Source organism: Podarcis gaigeae, assembly GCF_964106915.1.
Source record: "Podarcis gaigeae genome assembly, chromosome: 10".
Classification (NCBI taxonomy): Eukaryota; Metazoa; Chordata; class Lepidosauria; order Squamata; family Lacertidae; genus Podarcis; species Podarcis gaigeae.
Window position 1 is genome coordinate 48,021,436 of NC_139686.1, and position 27,167 is coordinate 48,048,602.

At 40.0% G+C, this 27,167-nt stretch overlaps 2 protein-coding genes across 7 annotated transcripts; one reads left to right on the forward strand and one right to left on the reverse strand.

Moving 5' to 3' along the window:
• Positions 1-374: 374 nt before the first annotated feature.
• ATP23 (ATP23 metallopeptidase and ATP synthase assembly factor homolog) lies at positions 375-6,092 on the reverse strand (the record flags this gene model as incomplete). 2 transcript variants are annotated; one of them, XM_083699504.1, is made up of 6 exons in its annotated part: positions 375-838; positions 1,245-1,328; positions 2,363-2,500; positions 3,662-3,743; positions 3,851-3,896; positions 5,876-6,092. In XM_083699504.1, 6 exons carry the CDS (start codon positions 6,090-6,092, stop codon positions 635-637), a joined length of 771 nt encoding a protein of 256 aa, XP_083555630.1. In that variant the 3' UTR covers positions 375-634. The 2 variants fall into 2 exon arrangements, with proteins under 2 accessions (XP_083555630.1, XP_083555631.1); XM_083699505.1 differs by lacking the exon at positions 3,851-3,896 and having other exon boundaries at positions 5,876-6,016.
• Positions 6,093-6,343: 251 nt separating this feature from the next.
• On the forward strand, positions 6,344-25,237 carry RPAP3 (RNA polymerase II associated protein 3). Of its 5 annotated transcripts, none has more exons than XM_083699236.1 (17): positions 6,344-6,544; positions 8,330-8,537; positions 9,105-9,245; positions 11,487-11,609; positions 12,368-12,495; positions 12,981-13,102; positions 14,109-14,179; positions 14,267-14,392; positions 14,852-14,979; positions 16,048-16,169; positions 16,953-17,023; positions 17,140-17,256; positions 17,827-18,056; positions 19,913-20,117; positions 21,663-21,760; positions 23,233-23,333; positions 24,621-25,237. In XM_083699236.1, exons 2-17 carry the CDS (start codon positions 8,385-8,387, stop codon positions 24,704-24,706), a joined length of 2,022 nt encoding a protein of 673 aa, XP_083555362.1. In that variant the 5' UTR covers positions 6,344-6,544; positions 8,330-8,384; the 3' UTR covers positions 24,707-25,237. The 5 variants fall into 5 exon arrangements, with proteins under 5 accessions (XP_083555362.1, XP_083555365.1, XP_083555364.1 ...); XM_083699239.1 differs by having other exon boundaries at positions 6,404-6,544; positions 8,385-8,537; XM_083699238.1 differs by having other exon boundaries at positions 6,540-6,754.
• The last annotated feature ends 1,930 nt before the right edge of the window (positions 25,238-27,167 follow it).

A 27,167-nucleotide genomic window follows, 5' to 3' on the forward strand; every position in this document is an offset into this window, starting at 1 on the left:
CCTGCACCATGCTGCTTCTGAGAACCTAAGGTTCCCCTCCCCCACAAGACTGTTGGTACCTCCCCAAATTTTGGCTATGTAATGGTGGGCCCCCTCCTCCGAACTTCCATTAAAAAAAATGTAATATATTGTGTGGGTGTGAGTGTGTTTATAGATGAATATATAATTTCATGTCAACTGAACATTCTCCATCCTCATAGACCTGGTTTTGGAGGTTCCCCCACCATCCCAATACACTATTATGGTGTACCCACCCCCCAACTTTTTACATTTCATTGTTTCCCAAAGCTTGCTGATACTTGACTTTTTGTGCTGCTTTGGCTACATAAGCAACAGCTGTCACCTATGAGCAGTAGAAATAGACTGCCAAAACATTAACGAAACAGCATTTATTAAACCAAGGATGAGAACCAAAGCATTTGCAAAATTAATTTCCAGTAGAATACTCACATAAATGTTTATGTGTACATTGGGGGGGGGGGCTGCTGGACCAATTTGTACGCCAAACAAAACACAGAACAGGAATTTGACAACATGAATATTCTTTGTTGTTCGTGGACTTCCAGTTATCCTCACAATTAATCTTTTGAAAATTGTCCCAAAAATGTTGTAGCTAGAAATGAACAGTTTTTGGCTATATATTTGCATAGTACCGGTCACGGTTTTGGAAATCTCTATGTGCATATTTTGCATCTGATCTGCTGTGAGGCACTCTGTCAAACGGCTCGTGATCATTGAAACACGATTCAAAGACTTCATCCACAGCTTTCTCAGCCACCTCTTTGCTGATGTTTCGAACAGCCAAGATGGAGCGAACAGCTCTGTCTTTTACGCAGGTCTGAGGAAGGTAAGAAAACCAAGGTCAGGACACAGACTGTGAAGTCCAGACAAGTGATACACTTCGTAAAACTAATTATTACCAATGATAAGCCACAGAAAGTGTTTTGAAAGGTATTGCTAACTAAAACAAAATAAACAACTGTCAATCTCCCATATTCTCCACAAACCTGGGAAGACACCAAAATGCTCAACTCAAAAGCCACATTGTTTATTGTGGATGTCTATTAGCAATGTCACTCCTTGAAGAATAGCAGCAGATTCTAATACTTTGTTATACCTAACAGAACTCCTGTAACTTGAATCTCAGATATCTAAATTTCCAAATTAAACAGGACCTCCTCTGCAAATGGAGACACTGTGGAAGCCTGGCCCTCCTCTTCATTTACAGGTCATGATCAACTTACCTGCTGATGCTGCTTCAATCCAAATTTAAACCGGGTCATTTCATTTAGGAGGGAGCAATCACCACTAAGATTAGCAGCTCGAATCTATGTAGGGAAACACACCAAAACTAAATAAAGTACTCAGAGAACTGCAACAATTCCTAACATGGCTCCCAACAGTTCTCTGGCTAAGATGGCACTAGCTATATGCCAGTCAAGACAACAGCTATATGCCAGTCAAGACAACAGGCCGTAAGAACATATGTGACACAAAGTAAGACTTTGAAAAAGTACTGTTTGTTTACTTATAAGATTTCTGACTTTGTGACAAGTCTGGTTTCCTTTTTCTCCTGTTCCCTGCTACTTCACACTGAGTAAAATTTTAAAGGCAGGCTGGTTGTTTGAATTTTCTCATTCACAGTTTTTAAAGCTGCAACAACTAAAATAGGAATACTGACAAAGGCTTTTCAATCATGTCAGATACTGATCATTGATTAGAATCTTACATTTATATTGCTTTATTATGTTTTAGCATTGTACACTAGTTATTCTAATTTTAAATGGCACATAAATCCTCCTTTTTAGAGTGTTAGTTGGAGTAACTTCTTACTAGCACTTACACAAAACCCCACTGGGTCAATCAATTTCTGAAATAGTGAAATTACAAAACTGTTATACAGACGTACCTTGGAAGTCAAATGGAATCGGTACCGTAAGCCCGTTCAACTTCCAAAATGTTTGGAAACCAAGGCACGGCTTCCAATTGGCTGCAGGAAGCTCCTGCAGCCAATCAGAACCCGCGGAACCTGCGTCAGATGTTCGGGTTCCAAAGAAAGTTCACAAACCAGAACACTCACTTCCAGGTTTGCGGCATTTGGGAGCCAAAACGTTTGACTCGCAAGGCGTTCAACTTCTGAAATACAACTGTAATGACCCTGTGATCCATCATGTACGTCTATGGAATTTCTAGTTGTGACCAGCATGAACAATCCCCATCTTGCCACTTTTGACAAAAACAAACTTGGAATGAAGGGGAGGGGGGAAGCCAAGGAAAAAACTAAGAAGAAATGCACTGATAAGAGTATGTTTTGCTTAGATGTTAAATATGTTCTTAGCAGCACTATTAATTTACAACTTACCTCTGAGCAAGCTAAATGCCTGATATTATTGAACCAGTCCACATGTGCACGGCAGTGATCAAAAGCATGGATAAGCTCATGTGCAACCACTCTGTTCATATGAGATTGGTGATGAATATTGTTTTGGCACAGAACAATCTACAAAGGAAATAAGGGGGACATTCAGAAGATGATTTAATTTACAAGTCACAGGCTTTGTTCTATTTTAAAGCAAGCCTCAAAAAAATCCTCTGGTATTTCTCTGGTGGTTGATGGGAAGAGAGTGAAATCTCCTTTCTCACTTCCCTCCCCAAATATCTTTACTATTATATAATGCAAATGGGGAAGGGATGGTGCAGATTCATCCACAGTTATTACACTGCTGTATCAAGGCATGTCAAGAAAGGGAGAAGTACAACATAGCCTCTGTTTTTCCACCTTTGCTTATAGCAGGAATGGGAAACATGCAGCCTGTGGGCCTTATTTGGCCCAAGACATGTTTCTAGTTGGCCTCTGAAGCTTTTCCTCAAGCCACTTGCCCTACAACTGATTTCATATATGACATCAAGTAAGAACACAGCTACAAAGGAACAATTGGGAGCCAAAAATGAGCTTTCATTTGCTACTTTGTAGGTGGGAAATCACTAACAGCACTGATTAGATGACCAGCACTAACAGCAAGCACCAGATGGGCACCAGAGTTCTCCATCAAGAACTTACCCATGCAGCCAAGAGGGCTCGCTATCAGTGCTTATCAGCAACCCCTTTGAAGGTGTGCTTTCACTGACAGTGCACCCTCCCAGGGGCTCACTGCTCACTCCTGCTTCATGCATTTGAAGACTCATTATGAGCCCACACAAATGCATTTTGAGCCCATTCAAGCCACTAATCAGCTGTCAAGATTAAGTCCCAACTGTGGCCCAACAGTCTTCCCTTTTTGTAGAAGGCCTGTAGTTTACCAGGTGAGTCTGCTGCCTAGAACAAAATAAGCCCTTCCACTCCAACAGGAATAACTTCTCTGGGAGGAGTGAGTGGGCCTGTGGATTTGTATTTCCAATTAAGAAGAGGTCTTACTGCTCAAATACTATTTAATTAAATACTCCATTTGAACTGCATCCTTCTGGCTTGTGCAATCATTTTATTAAATTACTATAATACTATGGGGGAGAGGGGAGTAAGCATTGATTCCAAGAACTATGAACTCAAAATGTTCAACAGTAAACATCTCATAATTTTCTGCAACTATTTTGTTTTGCTAACATGTCAAAGCATCAAGTTATCTGATGTTTCCAATGCTGCAAGAGATTGCTCCGTACCTACCTGTGATGTTGAAGAATCGAATCCTCCACTGACACACCCATCACACTCTTCACATGAGAAGTGTCGATCTTTGAAAACAGTGCTAAAAGGCCCAAATACAGGTCAGCTTTTTAGTATTAAAGTCACCTTCAAGTAGGAACACAAATGCAGTAAACATGCAACAAGCTAGGGTCAAAAAAAAAATCTTACCAGCCAGTATTCTTCATAGCATCAAGTAGCAGTTTAGCATATGGACCTAGATCAAGCAATGCAGTCATTTATTCTTAAGCACAAAACTTGGGCAGACAAAATGAGCTACTGGTCACATGCTTTAGACCACAAAGGGCCAGCCTGTAGCCCACATGTGGCCCTTGCAGGCCTTCAGTGTGGCCCATGTGGGTGCCCAGCTTTGTAAGATCAGAACTACAGCTGGGTGCATGTCTAAAACTTTAGAATAAGGGCAATGGGAAACAGACAATATGAATGGACTCTCTGCACCCTCACTACAGCAAAAAGACTGTTATTGATGAACTGGGGTGGAAAGAATGTGGTTCCCTTTAATAACTGGATTGAAGATATGAACAAACTCACTACACATGAACAAGCTGTATACAAATGTAGACTTGCCATGGGCAAATTTGACGGTATTTGGAATAATTCTTTTTATAAATACCATATTAGATTAAAGTCTGGTTAACTGCAATAACAAGGTACCCCCTCCTTTTTTGTAATGGACACAATATATATTTTTCTGCTTTGTTTTCTACATGGATTCTATTTCTTGTTTCTTCTTTTTTGTGTCTTACTCCATGCACTTGTACTTTGGTATTTTCTAGTAAATAATGATATATAGATAGATGGTAGATAGATGCGTGCGCGCACACACACATTTGTACCTTGGTTGTCGAACACCTTGGTATTCATACGTTTTGGCTCTCAAATACCACAAACCCAGAAGTGAATATTCCAGTTTGTGAACGTTCTTTGGAACCCCAACGTCTGATGCTGCTTCCGCGGCTTCCAACTGAGTGCAGGAAGCTCCTGCAGCCAATTGGAAGCCGTACCTTGGTTTTTGAACATTTTCAGAAGTCAATGGACTTCTGGAATGGATTTTGTTCGAGAGCCAAGGTACGACTGTATGTGTGTACACACACACACACACACACACACACTATTGGTTTACAGTAATAAACAGCCTATTACCCATAGGTAATAGACTGTTTATTACTGCAAACCAGTTTCTGGACTTCTTGAAAAGAACAAGCTGGAAGGCTGCCAGTGGTTGATCCACAGGCAATGGTCTTCTTGCTACTACTTCAGACATGGAAGGTGTCTGTCCTGGCAACAAAACAGGGTCCGACGGTGCACTTAGGCTGCCAACCTAACCCCGCTTACCTGGGAGTAAGCCCCCCTGCATTCCTTGGGCTGAATAGGCATGGGTAGGCTTGCACAGACCTCTCTTGGGAAAGAGACAGGGAGAAATCTGGGGAACTGTGGTTGTTCTATCAGCCAGCTCTCAGGTCCTCGGCTGCTGTTGCTGAGTGCCAGGTCAGCTCAGAGCAAGACCTTTCTCATCCATGATCTGATTGTGGATTGCCAATCTGCCCTTCTTGGGCAAGATCCATGAGCGTGTGGTCACGGGCCAGATCCAGACCCCCCTGCAGGAAACTGATTTTCTAGATCCATTTCAATTGCGGTTTAGGCCCAGTTTGGGCATGGAAACTGCTTTGGCTGCCCTGTAAAGGTAAAGGGACCACTGACCGTTAGGTCCAGTCGTGGCTGACTCTGGTTGAGGGAGCTTCTGGGTCATGTGGCCAGCATGACTAAGCCGCTTCTGGCGAACCGGAGCAGCACATGGAAATGCCATTTATCTTCCCGCCAGAGCGGTACCTATTTATCTACTTGCACTGGCGTGCTTTCAAACTGCTAGGTTGGCAGGAGCAGGGACCGAGGAACGGGAGCTCACCCCGTCGCGGGGATTCGAACCGCCAACCTTCTGATCTGCAGTTTAACCCACAGCGCCCTTGGCTGCCCTGTAGAGGCCCCTAAAGTTTCGGTAAGAGCCTCGCCTGCCGTGCAACCCAGCATAGGTGCAAGTAATTGACGGTTGTTTAGGGGAGAGGCAGAGAGAGAGAGGTGGTTGGGGAGGAAGCCGCAGGTCCCTTGGGAGTGGAGGGCAAGTGGCTCGCCCGTCACTGCGCGACCAGAGAGGGGACGCGGCCTCCAGGCACTTACTGCTTTCCAGGGCGATCTGCAGCATCACCTGGCACTTGTGGTTCCTGGTGAAGACGGCCTTATAGAGCATGGACTGCTTCTTTTTCCCGGCTCCGCGGCTCCTCTCGGGAAACAGGCCGTACCCGAAGTCGTCGTCCCGCTCTCCGCCGGAGCCGTGGCTCCCCAGATCCTGCGGCTGCTCCGGAGGAGGCATCTCGGAGGAGCCTCCTTCAGCCATTCAAGCGAGTCGGAAACAGCATGGCTCGGGAAGCCTCACCGGCCACCGTAGGTCACTCACCGTAGTGATAGGGGAAAGCCTCTCGAGGTCGCTCCGCCGTCCCGCCTCTTTGGTACCAACGAGATGTGGAGAAGGAAAGATAGAACTGCCTCCGGCTGCTTCTTTTGAACCAATCACCGAACGAAGCGAGGAGAGGGCGGAAAGGCGGAAATGAAGAGGGGAGGGGAATCAGACGGTATCCATGGCACTAGAGGCAGCAGGCAAACTAAACTGCGCAACCGCCAGATAAGGCCGAGGGTCCTTTCTATGGTTACCACAGAACTACCTTTTTTCGCAAGGGGAGTTTTACGGCACTGCTCTGTGGCGCGCGGGATTCTGGGAAAGGAGCGCGGCGCTCGGCCCGCGGAGTGACGGCTGGGGAGCGCGAAAAGGCGGGACCAAACTCCGCGCAGGTGAGGAGGCTGCGGGCGCCGTCGATTGACAGGTGGGACGGCTGCCTGAGGGAGGGAGTCTCGGGGCCGGCCGGCGGCGAGGGTGGCGGGGACTCTGGCCCGGGGAAGGCTCCCCTTTGGCAGTCTGAGGCCCGAGGCCTTCGAGAGCCCCCTTGAAACACCAAACAAGATTGCGCCATTCTCACGTTCACTGTTCGGTTTGACTCGGAGGTAATTTCCCAGGGAGGTTTCTGTCAGACTCCCGTCGTCTTACGCGTAGCTGTCGTATCTTTACTTCGCCTTGAATTTAGTGAGGGGAACATCGCCTCCAAGTCTGTCCAAGCGCTGTTGCTGAAGAACTGTTACGTGTCTCTGAACACGTGTCTGTTCTATTCCTGTATACAGCAGGAGGGGTGGGGGTGGAGTGGTCTGACCTCTGCAGTTTGAAAAAGAAAAGAAAAGTTTGGTCCAAGGGCACTATTTACAGGGTAATTTACTTGTTGGGCACTGTTTTGCCAGAAGAGCTTATCCAAAAAGAAAACCATGCATGCATTAAAGCCAGGGGGTGTATACATTAAAACTTCCTGCCCACTCCAAAAGGTCATATAGATCGTTAAAAGCTAAAGTTGCCTGCTTTAAAAACTCTGTTTTTGGCTGTCACCTGAAGATACATAGCAATGGCACCAGGTGAGCCTCTGCAGAGAAAGCAATCCCTTGCCACCGTGCAATGATTCATTTTGTTATTTATGTATTTATTGAAACATTTCTGCCCCATCTTTCATTGAAATGATAAAAGGTAAAGGGATCCCTGACCATTAGGTCTGGTTGTGACCGACTCTGGGGTTGCGGCGCTCATCTCGCTCTATAGGCTGAGGGAGCCGGAGTTTGTCCGCAGACAGTTTTTCCGGGTCATGTGGCCAGCATGACAAAGCCACTTCTAGCGAACCAGAGCAGCGCACGGAAACGCTGTTTACCTTTCCGCCGGAGCGGTACCTATTTATCTACTTGCACTTTGACGTGCTTTCGAACTGCTAGGTTGGCAGGAGCAGGGACCGAACAACGGGAGCTCACCCCATCGCTGGGATTCGAACCGCCAACCTTCTGATCAGCAAGTCCTAGGCTCTGTGGTTTAACCCGCAGCGCCACCCATGTCCCTCGTTGAAATGATACATCACTATAAACTCTGTCCAAAACAACTATGAGCAAAACAAGTAAATAAATGGAACCTGTGGGTATAGGGTATACTATAGGGCAGTATACAAATGATGATGGTGATTGTAATAATAATAATAATAATAATAATAATAATAATAATAATAATATAATAATAGGGACCATAAAGTCGCAGCAATAATTATGGATCAAAATCTGACCAGATGGTTGACATCCCCCACCCTTGGTAGCATAGGTTGGTTTTTAATTTGCACTGAAAATTCATTGGTGTTGGTATTTTAAGGGGCTTCTGGCAGTTTTCACCATTTGTAGCTTAAGAAAGAAGAAAAGTATTTGGAGTACTCAACAAATGCAAGGTGCAATGCAATAGAGGGGTGGGTTTAGTACATGATGGTTTTATTGTGAAAATAAGACACACACCCCAACTTTGCATGTTAGTGGACTGGGCATATGTTTAATGGTCTAATTTCCTGTGGCTCTGTATAATTCAGTCTAGTTTCATTATTTTTTTAGTAAGGGGCTTTTGGAATGATTGTAGCCTGCTTTTCCCCACTAAATTTATCGTATCATAAGATGATGTTGCTTATTTCAGTACTCAAGCACTTTTCTCTTTTTTTTCTTTCCTTAATCTAGTATCTGCAAATGTTTGTTAGTAGCCTGACATTTCCCAAAACCTTTTAATTACCAGATGACTTCACCAAATAAAGCAATAGAGTTACAGATGCAAATAAGACAAAATGCAGAAGAGTTGCAAGATTTTGTGAAAGAATTAGAAAATTGGGAAAAGGATATTAAAGAAAAGGATTGCAATTTACGGCAACAGAGTGGAGTTCCAGTCAAGGTAAATTCAGTTATCTGATACTTGGATTGACAGGGATGCTTACAAGTAGAAATATGTCCTTTTTAAATTTCAAGTGAAACTACAAATTAATCACTTGTATTACTGATGTAGTTTTTGCCATTTTGTCCTTGGCATGTTTGTTTGGCGGGAAGTCATATACTTAGGTTTCCTCTTTTACAAAGCAAAAGGAGACTCTTTGTAAACTCTGAAACATTTAGGTCATAACTTTCAACAAACAATGATGCATAGTGCCATTCTTTTCAAGATAGAATCATATGTAATATTGCAGTTGTTTCCCCAGCTTAAGCAGCTCCCTTGCCATTCACAGCTACTTTCTCTGAGAGAAGAGATCCCTTTGGGAGCAGGGGAAGAATGACACTACACACAGCATAGAGATTGTTTAAGTGGGTCGCATACCTGGCTGAGTCTTCCATCAGTGCATTTGGGAATATACATCCTCATCAATGGCCAATAAATCTGCTTGTGTACTATGGGAAGTAGAAAAGGGCAAATCAATTTATTTATTAAGTTTTCTGATACTGAATAGCAACCTTTTCTGATATTTAGGATTTACCACCAATTCGAAATGAAGCTTATAAGAAAAGGAAGAAAAACAAAGTTAAAGCCATCTCTAAGAAAACTACTGAAGAAAATAAAAAGAATAAGATAAAATCTTATGATTATGAGGCATGGGGGAAGCTTGACGTGGTAAGCTGAATCTAGTTATTAAAATGCTAGGAAAAATGCAGAGTTTTGTTTTGTGGGATTTAAGTATGTAACATTAAAGCATGCTATGAAATTTTAAAAATACAATTACAAATTCAAACATCATTTTTTAAAATTTACACCTTTCTCTTTCTTAGGAAGAGCCCAGGGCAATGTACAGCAACCATGTGAACAAAATAATGATAAAAGAACCATAAAACATATATACAATTTTTAAAAAAACTTGTAGCAAATTATTTAAAATGGAAATACATGTGTTGCTCAATAGAACACCTCTTATTTGTAAAACTGGAAAGGCCAAGGCAAAGGTAACTGTTTTCATTTGGTATCTGAAGGCCATCAATGGGAAACACTGGAAAAATCATTCCAGATTCAGGGACCTACCATAGCAAATGCCCTTCTACACATCTCTTCATCCTAAATATTGTTGGGGACCTCAAGCAGAGCCCCAAGATCTGTAATCCATCATGTCAGGGAACTGACATCGGAGCCGAGTGGAGAGGTAAGGCTCCCTAATGATGCCGGAGAGGGAACCAGCAAGGAGAGAAAGAGAGCTTCCGCTGGGGAAGGAAACCAAGGTGACACCAGGAAGAAAGGAGAGGCTGAGAGTACTTCGGAGGGGAGGCTCCGAGACTCTCCCAGTGAGATCAGTGAGGAGAGTGCAGGACCACCGCTTGGCACGCCCACTCTGCGCAGAAGGCTTCCGTGCAGAGAAGTGAGGCGGAGACTTGCTGTTAAGGAATTCTTATGTTGGAAGAAGTTTAGGAAACGCCCACTGACGGATTCTGCCAGTGACTGAGACAGTCGCGCTGTTAGGGCTGTCAAACCGGGGAAAGGTCCAGCTATACAACCAGCTTGGAGCAGTTTGGAATTTACACACAAGCAACCCCAATTCCCATTACACATCACTACTTTGAATCACGTCTGGTATTATACAAGTGGCCAGTGCAGAGCTTTTAGGATAGGTGATCCCATCTTACTGCCTCAGTCAATAATCTGGCAGTAATATCCATCACTAGCTGTAGCTTCTGGACCCTTTTCAAGGGTAGCCCCATAACGAGTGCATTGCAGTAATCCAAATGGGAGGTCACTAGAGCATGGGTTACCGTGACTAGCCAGCACTGAAACAAAACTCAAATACCTCCGAAGGTTCAACTAAAGAATATTATAGTTTATTGGTGAAACATATTGTCTGTATGTTTTATTAGACTGTAGTCTAATTCATGAGATAATTAAGATGGACATAGATTAATTAACATTTCTGATCTGTGCTTATCCAATTAAAACGAATAGATGTTGCACAGGAGCACCATTGTCCAGATTACATTCTTGTACCCTAGCCTAAGATTTTAGCTAAAGTAAATTTCACCAAAGGCAGATTTAGTCACAAGAAAATGTATTTCTGGGTTGTCTTAGGGCATTCTATGTACTGTAGAAAAATGATGTAGATTTCTAGTTGTAACATGTGATGCTACAGACTTCAGGAAGGGTGGGTGTGTCAGGGTGGTGGTCTGCTTTCATGTAAAACATTTATTTCACATTTAGTGAGCACATTGTGGAGAGGCTAAAGTAAGTTTTTAATATGGGGAAGTAATCCAAAATATGACATCACTCCTTTTCCCGCACTCTGAAGTGGTACAGACCCAAATTCTACCACCTCATTCAGTGTATGTATAAACAGGCTATCAATTATACAACAGTTAGTAGAACTAAATTAGCTTAAGTATTCAGGCTTAATTTGAAGGAATGGGTTTCCACTTTTTCCCTTTTCCAAGGGAGCATTTCTAAAATGCTGTAACTTGAGCTCTTGAGCCAAAACCCAGCTGTATAAACAAGTGCTCAAAGCTCTCTCCCTTATCAGTCCATGAAGGCTGGTAATGATGGATGACTTTGTCCACTCCAAAGTGGAATTTCAAAAAAATACTTCCCAGAAATTCATTTCTAACATTCCTTCTGAAATGGCTTTGGGCAGAAAAGTTTTACTTTCAGAAGCAGTTACTCCATTTTGTGATATTACTTTAGCTCTGATAATAGAAATCTTTATTTTAAAAGTGAAAAGACAGTTTGCTTTAGCTGGTTGGATAGGAGTTGGGTGAAATACGTGGATGAATGTTAGTGACATAACTAATATTTAATAAGACATTCACTGTTTTTTACTACTTTGTTTATTCACCCTTTAATTTTTTTAAATTTGTAATTTTCTTCAAATGTGTGTCATTTCAGGATAAGATACTTGAAGAACTTGATAAGGAAGATAGCACCCATGATTCAGTGTCTCTAGAATCAGATTCTGAAGAAGATGGAATACACATAGACACAGAAAAGGCTCTTGCTGAGAAAGAAAAGGTTATTTTGGTCTTTCAGAATGAGGGACACTTTTGTTTTCTCCTAACACCCTTTAGGATGCACCTTCAGATTATACCTTGAAACCAAGAGATTAACTCCAGACATTTTTGGATATTTTACCATGACTCATTCCTTATCTAATTATTTTAAGACGTGTTATGGGCAGCATGGTGATTTGATCTTCTTTTGTTTGTTATATTGATGATCTTCTTGAGATAGGCAGTTCGGAATTGTGGTATTTACTTACTCTAAATCATGTTCTATTTTCTGTAAAAACAACAAGAAGAAGGAAACCCAACCTAGTAAAAGCTATAGATGTTTTGGAAAATTGGTGACAGTCACACTCTTCCGTCCTGCTCAACTCTTATCTCCCAGTGCAGGTTGTGTGATTGAAAGTGAGGTCTGAAAACTGCTAGAATTTGTGGTTATGGAAGTCATTTATAAACAGAAGTATGAATTGGGGCTAGAGAGATTATGAATATGTGCCATCTTCCCAAAATTTTACTATATTATTTATTTGCATTTATATTCCTTTCCTCATTTTATCTTCAAAATAAGCCATAGTGTAGGTTAGGAATCAAGTTGAGTCTTACTGAGGTCTTTTTCAAGGGTTCCATCTGAATAGGGTTGAACATGGGCCACAAAATCCTGAAAGCTGGCAAACACAATTCCCACAATACAAGAAAAGTAACATTTTTTGGGGGGGAGATCAGTTTGAAGTATATTCACATCACTGATCACTCTATTTTGTTTAACAGGGTAATAATTATTTTAAGCAAGGAAATTATGATGCTGCAATTGAATGTTACACAAGAGGAATGAATGCAGATCCTTACAATCCTGTTTTGCCCACAAACAGATCATCTGCTTTTTTTCGACTGAAAAAGTAAGGCTTGTTTTGGCTACTTTGGTATTTCAGGATTTCCTTAAGCATTCAGCTCCCCCTCTCTTCTTTTTCAGTAGCCTTGTTTTGGTTTTAAACCTGTCAATGCTCAACCATTGCAGTTTGCCATTTGATAGATTAATTAACAAAGAACATGGGAAATTAGTGCCTTATCAGAAGCTGGTATTGATGCTCAGCATCCTGAAAGTGCAGACGCAAACATTTCTGAAGTAGTCCCATTTTATGAGCATTGACTCCTTGAAGGGGGTGGTAGGAAACATCGGAGGAAACATGTTGTGGCTGCCCTGTCAGACAGTGGGGGACAGAATATACTGAAGGGTATAATATAGCTGACAGTCTTGCCCAATTCAGCACCAGTGTAACTTTAGAAATGTTCATACCCACATTTCTGTGAATTGCATGGGTTTCTGTTTGCATGCCTTTAAGGAACATGCATTTGGGATGACAAACCTACAATATTGTTGCAGGTATTCTGTGGCTGAATCTGATTGTAACTTAGCACTTGCCCTAAACAAAAATTATACAAAGGCTTATGTCAGAAGAGGAGCCGCTCGCTTTGCTTTGCAAAATTTTGACGGTGCTAAAGAAGGTATGTTGGATTTTCTGTTTCTGTATGTTTAATACTCATTCGTTTTGGCTGTCAAAGACATTGCTCAGCCACAGCTCTTTTCATCCCAGGCCATTAACCATGCTTACTGGGGCTCATGGGAGTTGTAGTTCAGCAACATATGCAGGGCCAAAGGTTCCCCACATGCCTGTTCTAGATAAATAACTTTCTGATTTATGGATTGACTTAGTGGTTTGGCCATATACCAATTTCAGCATTAAATCTTCAATTTGCCCTGTCTCTGAAGCATGCATGGAAGAGTTCAGCCAATTAATTAATGTATACAGCATCCTGAGAAACCTCTCAATTGAACAAGATTCTGGGAAACACCCATATATTATTAATTTTAAGTAAAATATGCTGTATCTCAAATGTCACTGGACATTATTGGTTGTACAATCTTAGAAGAGACTTCTTATATTTGTTCCCCTTCTTTAGTAAATGTCTGTAAAAAAAATTACCAGTACATTGGAGAAATGACTTTTTAAAAAAAAGATCATTTTGCAGATTTTCATTGAACTTTACTCCACCTGCAGTTAATTTTGGTTAAATATTTTCTTATTTACATGTCCCTAATTCTGGAAAAGTAACAATATTGTCTTAGATTCATGTTTGCTGAAGTTGAAAATCGCCCAGGGTGAAACATAATTACAAACTGTTGGAGAATAACAGTGTTCTGAAATGTGATGAGATCTGTTTTCCGTCTTCCCTCAAAATGAAGTCTAGAGACTGTGATACCTATTGATGAAATATAAATGTGTTTGGTGTTATCTTCTAGTTTATGTAGTTGGGTAATAATGCTATTAAACTTTTGGGAGGTTACTTTGAGAACTATTTACTTACTTGTTTTGCTTTTTAAGTGAGGTATGTCAGTGCATTTCCTATACAAGAAGCACTGCTGATACGATTAGCAAGCTGTAGCTTCCATTTTCCCTAAAGGTCCATGCTTTTCACTCTATTAATGTATATTTTCATGTCCTGCTGTCAGATTACGAAAAGGTTTTGGAGTTGGATGCAGACAACTTTGAAGCAAAAACTGAACTTAGGAAAATTGAACAGGTAAATAATTTAAATTTGCCCAATGAACATGATTTTATTTTTTGCTATGTAGTATAAATGTTTTGCATGTCTTACGTCTTATATTAGGCTCTCCTGTCGAAAGAAGGCTTCCAAACTGAAGAATCAGATGTCTTTACCAACACTGAAATAACAGAACAGAAACAAACTGAGGAGGAGCAGCTAAAGCAAAAGGCTATGGCAGAAAAAGATTTGGTAAATAGAACATATAATGTTTAAGATAGTTGTGGGAGTTGTGGTGGAATTTTATAGTTTTTCAGAATTCATTGCATTGTGGAAGTCTTTTTCATAATTCTGCACCATGTAGAACTGGAACCCATGTCTGTGACAAATGGAATAAGTGTCTAGTGTTTAGTTAGTTGTGTGGTTTCTTTAAAGCGACCAAGTGTTAAAACACTAGCTTTACGTTATTCTGATGTAGTCCCAGTCCTGGCCCAGCTGCTATATGATTGTATTGTGTTGCCATATGCCAGACATTCTGAAATGCTGCATTGCTGTCTGAAAAAGCATACCCTGTCACTACTTCTATTCCCTTCTTTCACATGCAGAAGTGTGCGAGATATTGAATAAAGTCTTAATTTTTGAAGTGCTGCTCACTTGTATGAAGATGGAATTGTTGATGTATACACTGTTTCTTTTCCCCAAATATCACAGGGAAATGGCTATTTCAAAGAAGGGAAATATGAAATAGCAATAGAATGCTACACACGTGGAATAGCAGCAGATGGCACCAATGCGCTTCTTCCAGCCAACAGAGCTATGGCCTACCTGAAAATTCAAAAGTGTGTGCTCTTGAACTTGCAATTCCGCATGATCTGCGTATTTTCTTAGCATTTAAATCAATTCTGTCTTTTGAAATCTTTTTTGAAATACATATTCATAAGCAAAGCTTTTTACTAATTGCACTCTCATCAGTATCTGTTATAAAACAATCTTAATTAATTTTCATATAACACACCAATAAACAGTACAACACAACATTTTGTTCCCACAAGAACATTTTGTTCCCATCGTGGAGATTATGTCATAGCTTGGGTTGGTCTAATGCTGTTTTGCACTTCACCGAACTGATCTGAAAATGTTTTTTTGTGTGAAATTAAAACTTGTGTACATAAGCAAGTAGCTAATGTAAGTACTACTTTCATATATTACAAGAATGACTTAATGGAGGAATTCAGAGCTACGATCTCCTCACCCATTCTTATTGCATTTTATTCATCAAGTTTTAATATTCAACCAGTGAAGTAGAATATTCCTTTAGAGCAGAGCTTTCCAAACTGTGTCACTACACATTAGTATGTCATCTGCAGTGTGTAGGTGTGTCACATGAACGCTCCCCTCACTCCTCCTGGGGCTGGAAAGAGGCTAGTTTAACCTCCGGTTTGCTAGTAAAATTGAATTACTCTGTCGTGAAATGATGCATGTCTAAAAAGTGTGTCATCAACATGAAAAGTTTGGAGAGCTCTGCTCAGGTTCAGATTGGTACTGTAGCTGTTACATTGTCAAGACCAGAGAGCAACTCTGCTATAAGTTGATACTCTTTGTAACATATTCAACTAAATGTTTTTGAACTTTCCAAATAACGGTCACATAAAGTTTAAATTTAGGCAACATTGGTTTTTAATCCAAGCACTTCTTTAATGTAATCACATTGAGAAAGGTCTGTTCAGCTCTAGAGATAGAATTACACAGCTTCTAGTAGCATATAATTCTCATATTTGCTCATATGTGACATAGATATGCAAACTTTAGTCAGAATTTGTTGGAATGACTGTAGACTGTAAGAAACAATATCTGATGGGATCTGCACTACTAAGTAATCCTTTTAAATGTTTTCTCTTGATGATGAGATATGAAGAGGCAGAGGAAGATTGTACTCAAGCTGTATTACTAGATTCCAACTACTCAAAAGCTTATGCCAGAAGAGGGACTGCGAGAGCTGCACTGGGAAAACTAAAAGAAGCTATGCAAGGTGGGGTTTTTAATGGATGTGTGCTTGATGTTATCTTTTAATGAAGTTTTTGCTCAATCATAATTTCTTAGTGCAACAGCCCTAGTCCACCAACAGCAATCCGGTATGATAGCAGCAAAGCTTGGGCAGAAAGTAACTGGGTTTTTTAAACACCTAGATTTTCTGAGCGGCCATGTTTGCCTGATATAGTTGGGCCACTGTAAGGGGGAACATGTATGTGCTCCTAACCACTTAACCTTTGCCCAGGGAATAGCACTGAAATTTAATTTTATTTCCATAAGGAGACTCTCACATTGAAGGTGATGTGGCAGAATCAGGACCCTGTCTAAATTGCTAATTGAGAATCTAATCAATTTGGTATTTGAGATTGGGCCTTGCATCCTGCTTCATTGGAGTCAAGGCTGGTACTGCTGATTCAAAAGACGTAAAGCTATTCTGCACTGAGCATGAAAATTGCTCAGTTCCCATTTCCTTGCTATTGCAAAATTTCATTCACAGTAGCTTACATTTTAATAGATGATGGCCATTAGTTACTGTTATTGCATTTCAGTAGTTCATTAATAATTAGATACTTGAGCATGCCATAGTCATGGAAATCACATTTATTATAGTGGGGAAAGTCTTCTTTGGGAGACCAGTTGGATTCAGTGGGACTTCCAAATGGTTAACGTTTGATAATGGATCATGTCTTAACAATTGCAGATAAATATGTGTAAATTAAGTGTTAAAACTAATTATCGTTACATTACATTAAATTGGTGTTTCTTGATGTAAATTCATCAGATTTTGAAACTGTTTTGAACCTGGAACCTGGAAATAAGCAAGCAGTCAATGAACTAATGAAACTTAAGAATGTAAGTGTGTTGTACTTCAGTATCTCCCTAGTTACTTCCTTAAATTACTTTGAGTATTTTTCTGAGTTATAAATCATTCTGATTTTCATGGATGGTTATTTACTAATCTTTTAAAGGAATCAATTGCAAAAGGGCTGTGGACGGGCACGGAATGTCCTGGACTATCACAAAAGGAAACGGAAGCACAAAATCTAGTGAAACCCATTGATAAACCCTTGCATCTTAGATCAAAAGTAAGTACAAATGATGAGGGTATCAGGTGTTTTTATCCCAAGGATAGGGTTAGTGAGAGCAGGGCAAATTTGTGTGGGCTTGAAGTGTTGTAAAGAAGAGGATCAGTTTGTTCAGGAAAGGAAGTTACAGGCAGGATGTTTGCTGGTATGAAATCAAGAGAAATTTCCACAAAGGGCAGAGGTGTGGGAGGAGAAAAGTGCAACCTAAGTAGTTTACATGGATCTGAATGGCGAGCCATATCTCTGTCTAGTATCATAAGAGAGGAAGATACAAAGAGGATTTTTTTAAAAAAAAAAGTTTAGAAGGTGTGGTCTTATAAATACTGCCATACACATTTGGGGTGAGAAATTGATAGGAGGCAGATTCCATTGCTGTGTGTGTGTACTAATAGGGTGAGTGTGTCTTCCTGTGATTGCCTACAAAAGTTTTATGCCACAAACAACCTCCTAGTATCGGGATTTTCATATTTACTATGACAGGCACAGGTAAGCTTTGAGAATGCACCCAGTTGTTCACAGGTATGTTAAAACCGCTGTAACTAACTCCCTGCATGGTTCTGTTCTGTTTAGAAACCCTTGAGAAGAGTAATCATTGAAGAAGTGGATGGTGAGATTCTGACCACAAATTTGCTGGCTACCTCCAATCCGCAACCTAATCAGTCTGTTTCTGCAAGTGTAGAAGCAACAAATAACTCAGCATCTGCACAGAATCCAAGCAAAGATGATTTTTCTTCTTCAGCTGATACTCCCAAAGCAAAGCTGTTGAAAATAGAAGAAATCGGAGATTCTGTAACCCTAGAGTAAGTACTGATTTTAGTATTAAATAAGAACTAGTGGTTTGTTTTGCTCCAAACAAACATGTTCACAATAAACTATTAACTATTAGCTTACTATGAGTTGTGAATTGACCCATATGGTAATGGGGGTAGGAGGCCTTATGAACGGAATAAACAAATGGGAATTTTGGTAATGATTTTAATCAGATCTTTTAGTTCCATATAGGTTAAGATAATTTTAGCTCAAGACAGTTGATACTAAAAATCATGGTGGCTTAACAGCATGTATGTCCTTTTGAATGAATCTTAAAAGTAAAACTACAAGGCTATTTTTTCAGGTCTAATACATGTTATGTAAGTACACAAATGGAAGAGTTTATAACTTTACCCTCATATTTTAGGAAACACTATACTGTATTTAGTGGTGTCCAAACTTTTTTTCAAAGAGGGGCAGATTTGATGGGGGCTGACCAAAGTTGTTGACCATCCTAAAAAAAGGATTGCACTTGTTGAGCTTCTATTAAGATTTAAGTTGTTGTGGGTTTTTTTGGATTTTAGGGAGTAAATTGCGTGGGCCGGATTAGGCCCCCAAAACTGACTTTGGACATGTCTGCTGTATGTGGTATACAGTAAACATTTTATTCTTGTAGCAAAGTTCCAACCCTTGAATATAAACCAAATGAAATGACATATAAATTACAGGAGAGCAAATGGCTATACTATAATCAGTGTTGAGAGGGCTTGGACATTTGACATTTTTTTCTTTCATGTTATGAAATTATAGGGAAAGGCTTTACTTTTCTAGTTGTGAAAATTCCCTTTTGACGTTTATAATTTTCAGAGCACTATGGGCTTAAAGAATTGTTGTTTCTTACCACTTTTTTCCTCACCAAATTAAATGTACCGTTAAATATTTGGTACATTAGCATTTAGTATTAAGTAAATCTCTTGTTCTGAACTTTTATATTCATAACCAGCTTTGTTGGACAATAGTCGAGGCATTTTTACCCTTTAAACATTGCAAGTAAATCTAAAATGTATGTCAGATCAAGTGTAAGTAGTACTGTTGATGCATATAGTCTTAATCATGTGTTCCAATATTGTTTGCAAGATTAGGCTTTGAAAATGTACGTTGCACAAGATTGTGCAGTTTTCTACACAATCTACTTAGTGGGGATTAGTGTTGGAAGAGAATTCATTCTGACAACATCCAATGAAGTGTCACCAATCATGCACATATATTGATTATATGCAAGCTTTTTGCATGATTGATATAGACTGAATCTTACATTATGTCTTATCCTGACCCTGTCCTTTACTAGAACAGATTCTGATCTGTTAAGGGGAGTCTCTACCACCATTCTGGATTTTTTGTTTTCTTTTAACTACTTCAACAGAGTCCTGTACTCTAAATCAGGGAGTCATAAATGGGTTGGGACCAAGTATCAGAATTAGTGCCTTCTCCATAGCTTGGACTCTCAGATCAACAGCTGAGAGAGGCCCTTCTTACTCTTCCCTCTTTGTCAAAGTTGAAAAAAATGACAACCAGAGAGAGGGCCTTCTCAGTTTTGACACACCATTTTTGACATACCTTCTGTAAGGAGGCTCACTTGGTGCTGATGTTATCTTTTAGGTGTCAGGTGCAAGAAAATCTTTCTGTCATTTAAGTTTTAGGAATTTTAAATGTTTTGCTGATAGTTCTGTTTTGTCTGCCAATTGTTGTTAACATGTGTCTTATTGATAGGACCCTTTAATTGTGTGAATCACTCTGGAACCGATTTTGAAGATTGGTTTGAATAAATATAACTGTGTTTTGTAAAACCTGTCTCCAAATAGAGGCTAGGTAATCATCCACTTCATGTCTGCCTTAAATGTTTTAGACCTGTCAGCAAAAGCACCGTGAAAGAGAAACCATCATCTACATCTCAGTCTTGTGCTATGAAAAAACAAACTAAGACAGAAAAACAAACACTTTCCCCCACATTTACATCCCCTGTGCCTCCAGTTCCTGTGAATTCTTTTCAGCTGGAATCAGATTTCAGAAAATTAAAAGGTTACCCAGATCAATTATACGCGTACTTGAAGGTAAGCTTCTTCATGGCTAAGTATGGCTTCTACCAAGTTGTGTAACTTTACAGTGCAATCTATCTTAACACCTTCCTTTAGGGTAAAGCAATTTCCAACTTGTGATTTATTTAGTTTATTTCATTACATATTTGTTGTTGTTGTCCATGAATATTACCTTTAGGGAAAGTTTTTCCTATTGAAGCTTCAGGGACGTGTTGAGCAGCCTCACTGTCTCAGTCAGTTCATGCAAAGAGGTTGCAGCTGTCTCCAAAGCCAATTCCATTGTGTCCCGTGTGGGGGGTCCCATACAGGGTTTTTTGGGGGGATAATAGCAAGAGGATGGGGAGCTCCAGTGCTGGCTGTGCAGCCCCATGTTTATTTAGGGATTTGGAGTGGTCTTCCTCTCCTTCACCAGCAGCCCTAAAACCATCATGGGTGCTTCATTTGAGTGCTGACGCTGCACTTGGCTTCAGGACTCAACCTTCCACTGTAAGTATTAGAACCAAGCATGTTCCCTTTCCCTGTGAGTCTCTGTAGCCCTTGTGTTACAGCCCTTGAAGCTCCTGCAGTTCCTTAAAATGGATTTGGGTAGTATTTAGTTGGACACCCATCTTCCACTTAGCGATCTTGGACTGAAAGGAAGCAGGAAGTCACCTGCCTCCTTTCGTTCAACCAAACTCAGCCCCTGCTCTGCTCTCTTCTGCTGATACTTGCTGGCAATGTGCATGCCTGGGTAATATCTCTCTCTCTCTCGCTCGCTCTCTCTCTCTCTCTCTGTGTGTGTGTGTGTGTCTATATAATCAGAGGTACCTTTGGAGGGGAAAGATGAAATTTCCCCAAGTTACATAAGAAATTCTATCTGTAGGATTGCATGCATCAGCTGTAGTATTGAAAGTGCTTATTAAGCTGCATATACTTGTAGAGCTATCTGTGGTATAGGAGTCTTAAAACCCTTAACCTTTAGAGAACTCTTTCCACATCAGCAGGACAGTAGAAGATCCTCTGACCATATGTTGATTACCTTGAATCCTGTTCTTCCTCCAAGGACCTTAGATTCTTTTCTCCCCACCCCCTGATTTTCATTATAACCCTTTGAAGTAGGTAAAGCTGAGAGAGAGCATCTGGCTCAAGATGCTTGCTGCCGAGCTAAGCAGCAGACTGTGAATCCTAGGTCTCCCCTGTCACAGTCTCTGTACACTGTCACAGGATCTTACAGCATGTTCTAGGCCACACATTCCATTCATACTGGCCCTGGGAGCCTCACTGTCACTTCATATGAACTGAGAGACCCAGTATGGGGAGAGGGGCAGTCAGTATTAAAAGGAGCAAGCTGTACATCGAGGAGGCGTGTTCCACCATTACTATCACTCTCATTGGAGAACCATGGTAAACTCCCAAGGAAATCCATTGTTCCCTAGAACAGTTTGAAAACTGCTGGTATAATAAAACGTTTTAATTGATTTGATTTCTTTCCAATCAAGCTTTTGTTTCTATAGGCGCTGTGCAAGAAAATGAATTCTGATAGCGTGTAATGCCTGCTTTGTTTTTGTTTTTTTCTCAAAGCAAATTGATCCTTCCCTTTATCCTAATCTGTTCCAAAAATCCTTGGATCCAGATGTATTTAGCCAGATTTTGAAAATTCTACAGGATTTTTATACTGGGTAAGTTTTTCAGTTCATGGATTTTTAGATGGTAAATTGAACAGCTGGACTCATTTCCTGGCTGAAAAGCAATTTTCCTGTTTCCCAGAGCATATTTCTGGCTGCTTGTTGTTCTGCCTGATACTAGCAATATGCCAGTACTTGGAATTAGTGTCGCTTGAATAATCTGTAAGAGAAATGATATTTTACAAAGCAATTTTGGGGAAAGTAAGAATGAAATCAGCAGCAAAGTGTTGCTTAGAGCTGGAAGACCTTTTAGAATATTTGGATGAAAATCCATAGTTGACTCACAATACAATGGGCAATAAATATATGGGCACCTTAACAATTGTTCCTTCACTTATTCTGACATCTTACCATGCCTCTGAAGAGTGGTGCAAAGTCTAACATGAGAATGTCCCATCTATCCATCCATCCATGTAACTTGAGTGCAGAGGAAGCATCTCATTGTTGACTTTGGAGGCACAGCACAATGTCAAAAAGTCAGCACCTTCTGCCCAAGTTCCAGGTTAATGGAAAATGCAGTGCCCAGCTTTGCACTGTGCTCTTAAGACACTCAGAATGTCTCTGAAGCATAGTGTGAAGATCAAAACAAGATTATACAAATCCTCTGTATGTGCTAGAGATAATGACTGTACCAAGGCTACTTAAAATTTGTGGAACTTTGTCACCATGCTTGCTCAGTTTTTCTTAGGCAGCTGCTTAAGGTGGGTTGTTTCAGGTGAAATCAATATTCTAGAATATCTTGACCTGCCACAAAATATCATTTTAACGGTGATGCCAAGAACTGAGCTTTGAGTCATATAGAACCAAAGCATGTCCCCTACTACTGAGCAGTACGGACTTAGTTGTTTTGATGTGCTTATGAGAAAGCACAGCATGTGTATTACTATTAGTATTATTAGTAAGACCCTGTATTAATGCTGCACACACAGAAAGGGGGAGTTGAAGGAGTGCTGGCAAGATAAGATCAAGTTCCTCAGAAACAAGGAAATGAGGACTAGATGACTATCAATTTAATGTAATGTTGGTAGGAGGCAAATACACAAAATACATCCATTATCTTGAAAACAGTCTGGAACGATGTTCACATGGGAAACTTTTCTTATGCGAAAATGATTGCTGCTATGCTACTTTGAACAAAATGAAATACCACAGTTGCACCTTAAACGAGAGCAGTTTCAGGATATTGTATACAAAATATTCTTATTTTGGATGCCCATAGGCACATAAGTTCATCAAGTTGCTTTTCTGGATATGTCAAAATTATCAGATTATTGGCAATCGTATCTGATTTATAGCTTGTTGTAGTGTTTGGTTATATAAATTGGTTTTAATACTTGACTAATTTTATCCATGCATTTTGTTTTTCACTTTTTACTTGAGTTTGATAATGCCATATACATGTCATGAAATTATCCAATCAAAAGAAGTTATTTATCATTGTATGTTAATGTTTCCCTCTCACACAGGAAAGAAGAACCTTCACTCATCTTAGAAATTCTGCAGAAGCTGTCCGAATCAAAAAGATTTGATATGGCAGTAATGTTTATGTCTGATTCAGAGAAAAAAGGTAAATAAAATGCAACCATGGGTCACTAATAGAATCTAGTAGTTGGTAGGTTTAGAGATAGGCATGCTAATTGCACAGTTTGGTTGCTGCAACAAAATCCTGAAAGTGTTGTTTCACTTTCTTTCTATTTTTAAAGAGATTCTATCCAGCATCATTGTTTGAGAAAATAATTTTCTTCACCTGCTCCCCCTCCCCCCGCCCCGCAAAACCTAAAACCAAAATTAGGTAGCTTGGGCTTCTGGTGCTGTTGCTGGGTTAGTATAAAATGGAAATGGAAAGTGTCTGGATTTTTCTCTCTCTGAGGAATCTTAAAGATCCTGCTGATATTTAACAACCCAATATAAATAAAATATTGCAAATTGGGTGCCAAAGTACAATGTTGCAGTTCTTTCTTTTGGAGCTTAAAAAAATAATTGTTGCATCAGAGGCAGGAGTTCTTGCTCCAACCTGTTTCTTACTTCATGTGCAAAATTTATTTTCTCTTAAGCTTAGAACATTTTAGAAGTGCAACCAGTCTTTATGCAAGTCTGTGGAATACAAGTGCTGAATTGGTCTCAGAGGTGGTCAGAGTGAGACAATTGGAAGTAGTTTTAGCTTTTTCTGCAATCTAAAAGATATGAGGGGGCAGTATTATAGAAATCCAAATCAGTCACCTCTCACCTGCAGTATTAACAGTGAATTCTGCTGCAGGGCCCCCATAGCAGTGAACTACATGATTGTTATAGTCTACTCTCTCAGGCCACTTGGCAACATGGCGAATAAAAGCAGTAGTTTACCGTCATACCTTCAAAAACTAAATTGCAGCTTCTGATTGGCTGGAAGCTCCTGCAGCCAATCAGAAGCCGCGGAAGCCCTGTCAGACATTTGGGTTCCAAAAGAACGTTCCCAAACCAGAACAATCACTTCGGGTTTGCAGCATTCGGAAGCCAAAACGTCCGAGTTCCAGGGCATTTGTGATCCAAGGCACAACTGTATACTGTAGCATTGTTTGTTTGCTACTCTTAGCTTTCGCCCAGCTTGCAGTAATACCTGTGGACAACACTGTAAACTACTCAGAGAAATGGATTAAAAAGCAAAAAAGCAGCACAGAAGCTGATTTTCTCCTCTCTGCACCTCTGCCTTTGTTAGCCTGCCCTGCAGCTGATAAAGAACATTTTGAAGCCTCCCAGACTGTGAAAGCCCTGTGCTTCTCTTCACCAGCCACTTGCCAGGCAGTCTCATGCAGAGAATATATATATGAGCTGATTAAAAGGCTTAAGAAATGCACTAATCTCTCTTTTCTTATAGCTGCACATTCGTTATTTGGTCATTTGGAGCAGTCAGAATTGAAAGAGTCTTCCGTTAAACTGCTCAAGACAAGATACGGTATTTAAGGCAAATACCTTTTTGTGTCTGCATAGAAGTACAGCTGATGCTGCACCGTTTTGGAAAGACACTTGCCTTGAGATGATCAGTGAGACTCCATCTAGGAGGATTCAAAGTACCTTCCACTTGCGCATGAGGATTGTTTGGTCTCCCCATGCCACATCACATGTTTCTTTGGAATGTCTCCGCACTTTCAATAGTAGTTTCCTGGATAGGGAAGAGAGAGGAAAGGCTGGTTTTACATTTACCGCTCCATGCACTGCGCTTTGGAGCCAAGCCTGTGAAAAAGAAGCATTTATGTGGAAAAGGTAAATGTGTGTCTTCCGGTCTAGCAGGGTACCTCATAAGATTTAGCATGGCGGAACCTATTTTAAACTGGGCTTTCCCCCCTCTTTATTCATATTGTAGAATCAAAGCTGACAATGAGTTGTTAAAATATTTTATAAATTTTGCATTGTACGTATTAATTTGCTGTTTTAAAATATTTCTGTATTTCTGTTCTTATCAATAAACAGATGTTTAATTCCAGGATTCTGAAACTGTTGTGTATGATTACTAATTTCAATGTTGATACCTCTTGTCAGATTTTTCAGGTGCAGATGAGTGAAAATCTGACTATTTTCAACCAATTGCCACCTTGCTTCACTTTCTCCCCATTTCAGTTACTAACAAAGAACATTTTTTTCCTAAGGATTTATCAATCATCAATCATTGTCAGTATCTTCTTTCTGATACTATATGTATATATCACACGGGTTAATCACCCTTTTACCTCTTCAAACACCCACCCTTACTAAGAGGTTAAAACTGGTTATTTTGCATTTTACTGGTGTTAATTACTGGAATCAAATGAAGGATGTATATTTCTGTATATTCTTCAATAACGTTAGGTGTATTCGTGGTCGTAGATAGTTTTCAATTAAACATTTTGACAAAAGCATTATATAAACACACTATTTTTTTCTTGACACATTTGTTTTATGACATCTGCTCATTTAAAAAATAATTACCAAGGTCTTGCTACATTGATTTCTAACCTATCCACTTGAATCAGGTTCAAATCTAAAAATAAAGCACATTACATATTGTAGCCTGAATGAATTGTAACAAAGTTCAAAGCCTTTTAAAAACACATTTGGCCACCTAAAGTCAGCCAAAAGGAGCAGGTTCTGGAAAAAAGCCCTGCTGCTACTCAGGCTGAGAGTCCATTTACTTCAGCATCCTCATCATTTCCCCCACATCTCCAGGTGTGCATCTAGGAGACCAACATTTGGGGCATTAAAACAGTAGACCTTTCCTGCTGTTTAATTGCACAATGGGCAGTTTCTGTGCCTGTTAACGGCTTGCATTGCCCCTAACATATGCATTATTCTTCAGACAACAACGGGATGGAAATTGGTCCCTGTGAAACTAAATGTTTGGCTTCCTGGTTATTCAAAATTCTAAACCTGCAGCAGTTAACCAAGTAAATAGTGACAGCCCATTTAAAAAAAAATCACAGAGAATACAGGTTTTATAGGTAGAACAAATGAATTTGTTTTCATTGCCATTTTGTAGACATTGCACGCTGTACCTTATCCTCTAGTACAGTAATTTTCAGACTATTCAGCATGTGTATCAAATGCTACAATGAGCATCAGTTAAACTAATGCTGAAAAATGAGCACTTAAGACCAAATTATTGGGAATTTTTCAATAAAACTATCTCTTCAATTGAGCAAAAGAGGCTTGATATTCAAAATCACAGCTGTTCGTTTCATTTAAATGTTGGCTGGCTGTAAATATGAATTCATATTTGAAAATGCCAGCCCTATAATTTAGTAAATGCTTAAGTAGACAACCTATCCCTGGAATAGAGAACAGGACATTACTTGTCCCTTGGTTCATAGGGACACTAGTTCTATTTGAACTGTTCCAAGAGATGTCATGAGAGACCCAAATTCTGATTTGCATAGACTGTATTTTTTTCTTTGGTGACAAACAATAATGAGAGTTTGGTTTGACTGTCTTCCAAAACCATTGTGAGTTATCCAGGTCCAATAAAAACAGCAAGAATGTTTGTAATTAAACTAAATTGCCTTGGCATATTATAATCTTGAGGTCTGGTTTTTAAAGACAATTTATGCTTGTTATCTTCTGCAGAACCCAATCACTGAATTGATCTTGAATATAACAAAACAAATAGAAACACCAACTCTGTTCTTTCTTGATGAGACCAAAGACTCATACTTCCTCTGACCATGGAAGCAGAGCAGAGCCATCACGACTAGTTTGGGAACTACTGCTTAGAACTCAGAGTCTAAAAATACCTTAGTTCACTACTGACACTCTTCTCTCCCACCTCCAGTTTATTCATTAAACGTGTACCCTGCCTTACCCCACAAAATGCCAAATGTAGTTGTGATCTTCACAAACAGACTTGTGCATGCACACAGATCATACACAGGCAATATCAGCACAGAGAAGCAGC

Excerpts from the sequence above, each read along its gene's own strand:
- RPAP3 (XM_083699236.1), top strand. The coding sequence starts at position 8,385 with ATGACTTCACCAAATAAAGCAATAGAGTTACAGATGCAAATAAGACAA. Across the intron at positions 13,103-14,108 it reads TTTTGACGGTGCTAAAGAAG|ATTACGAAAAGGTTTTGGAG; the intron begins GTATGTTGGATT and ends TCCTGCTGTCAG. Across the intron at positions 16,170-16,952 it reads ACTAAAAGAAGCTATGCAAG|ATTTTGAAACTGTTTTGAAC; the intron begins GTGGGGTTTTTA and ends TAAATTCATCAG.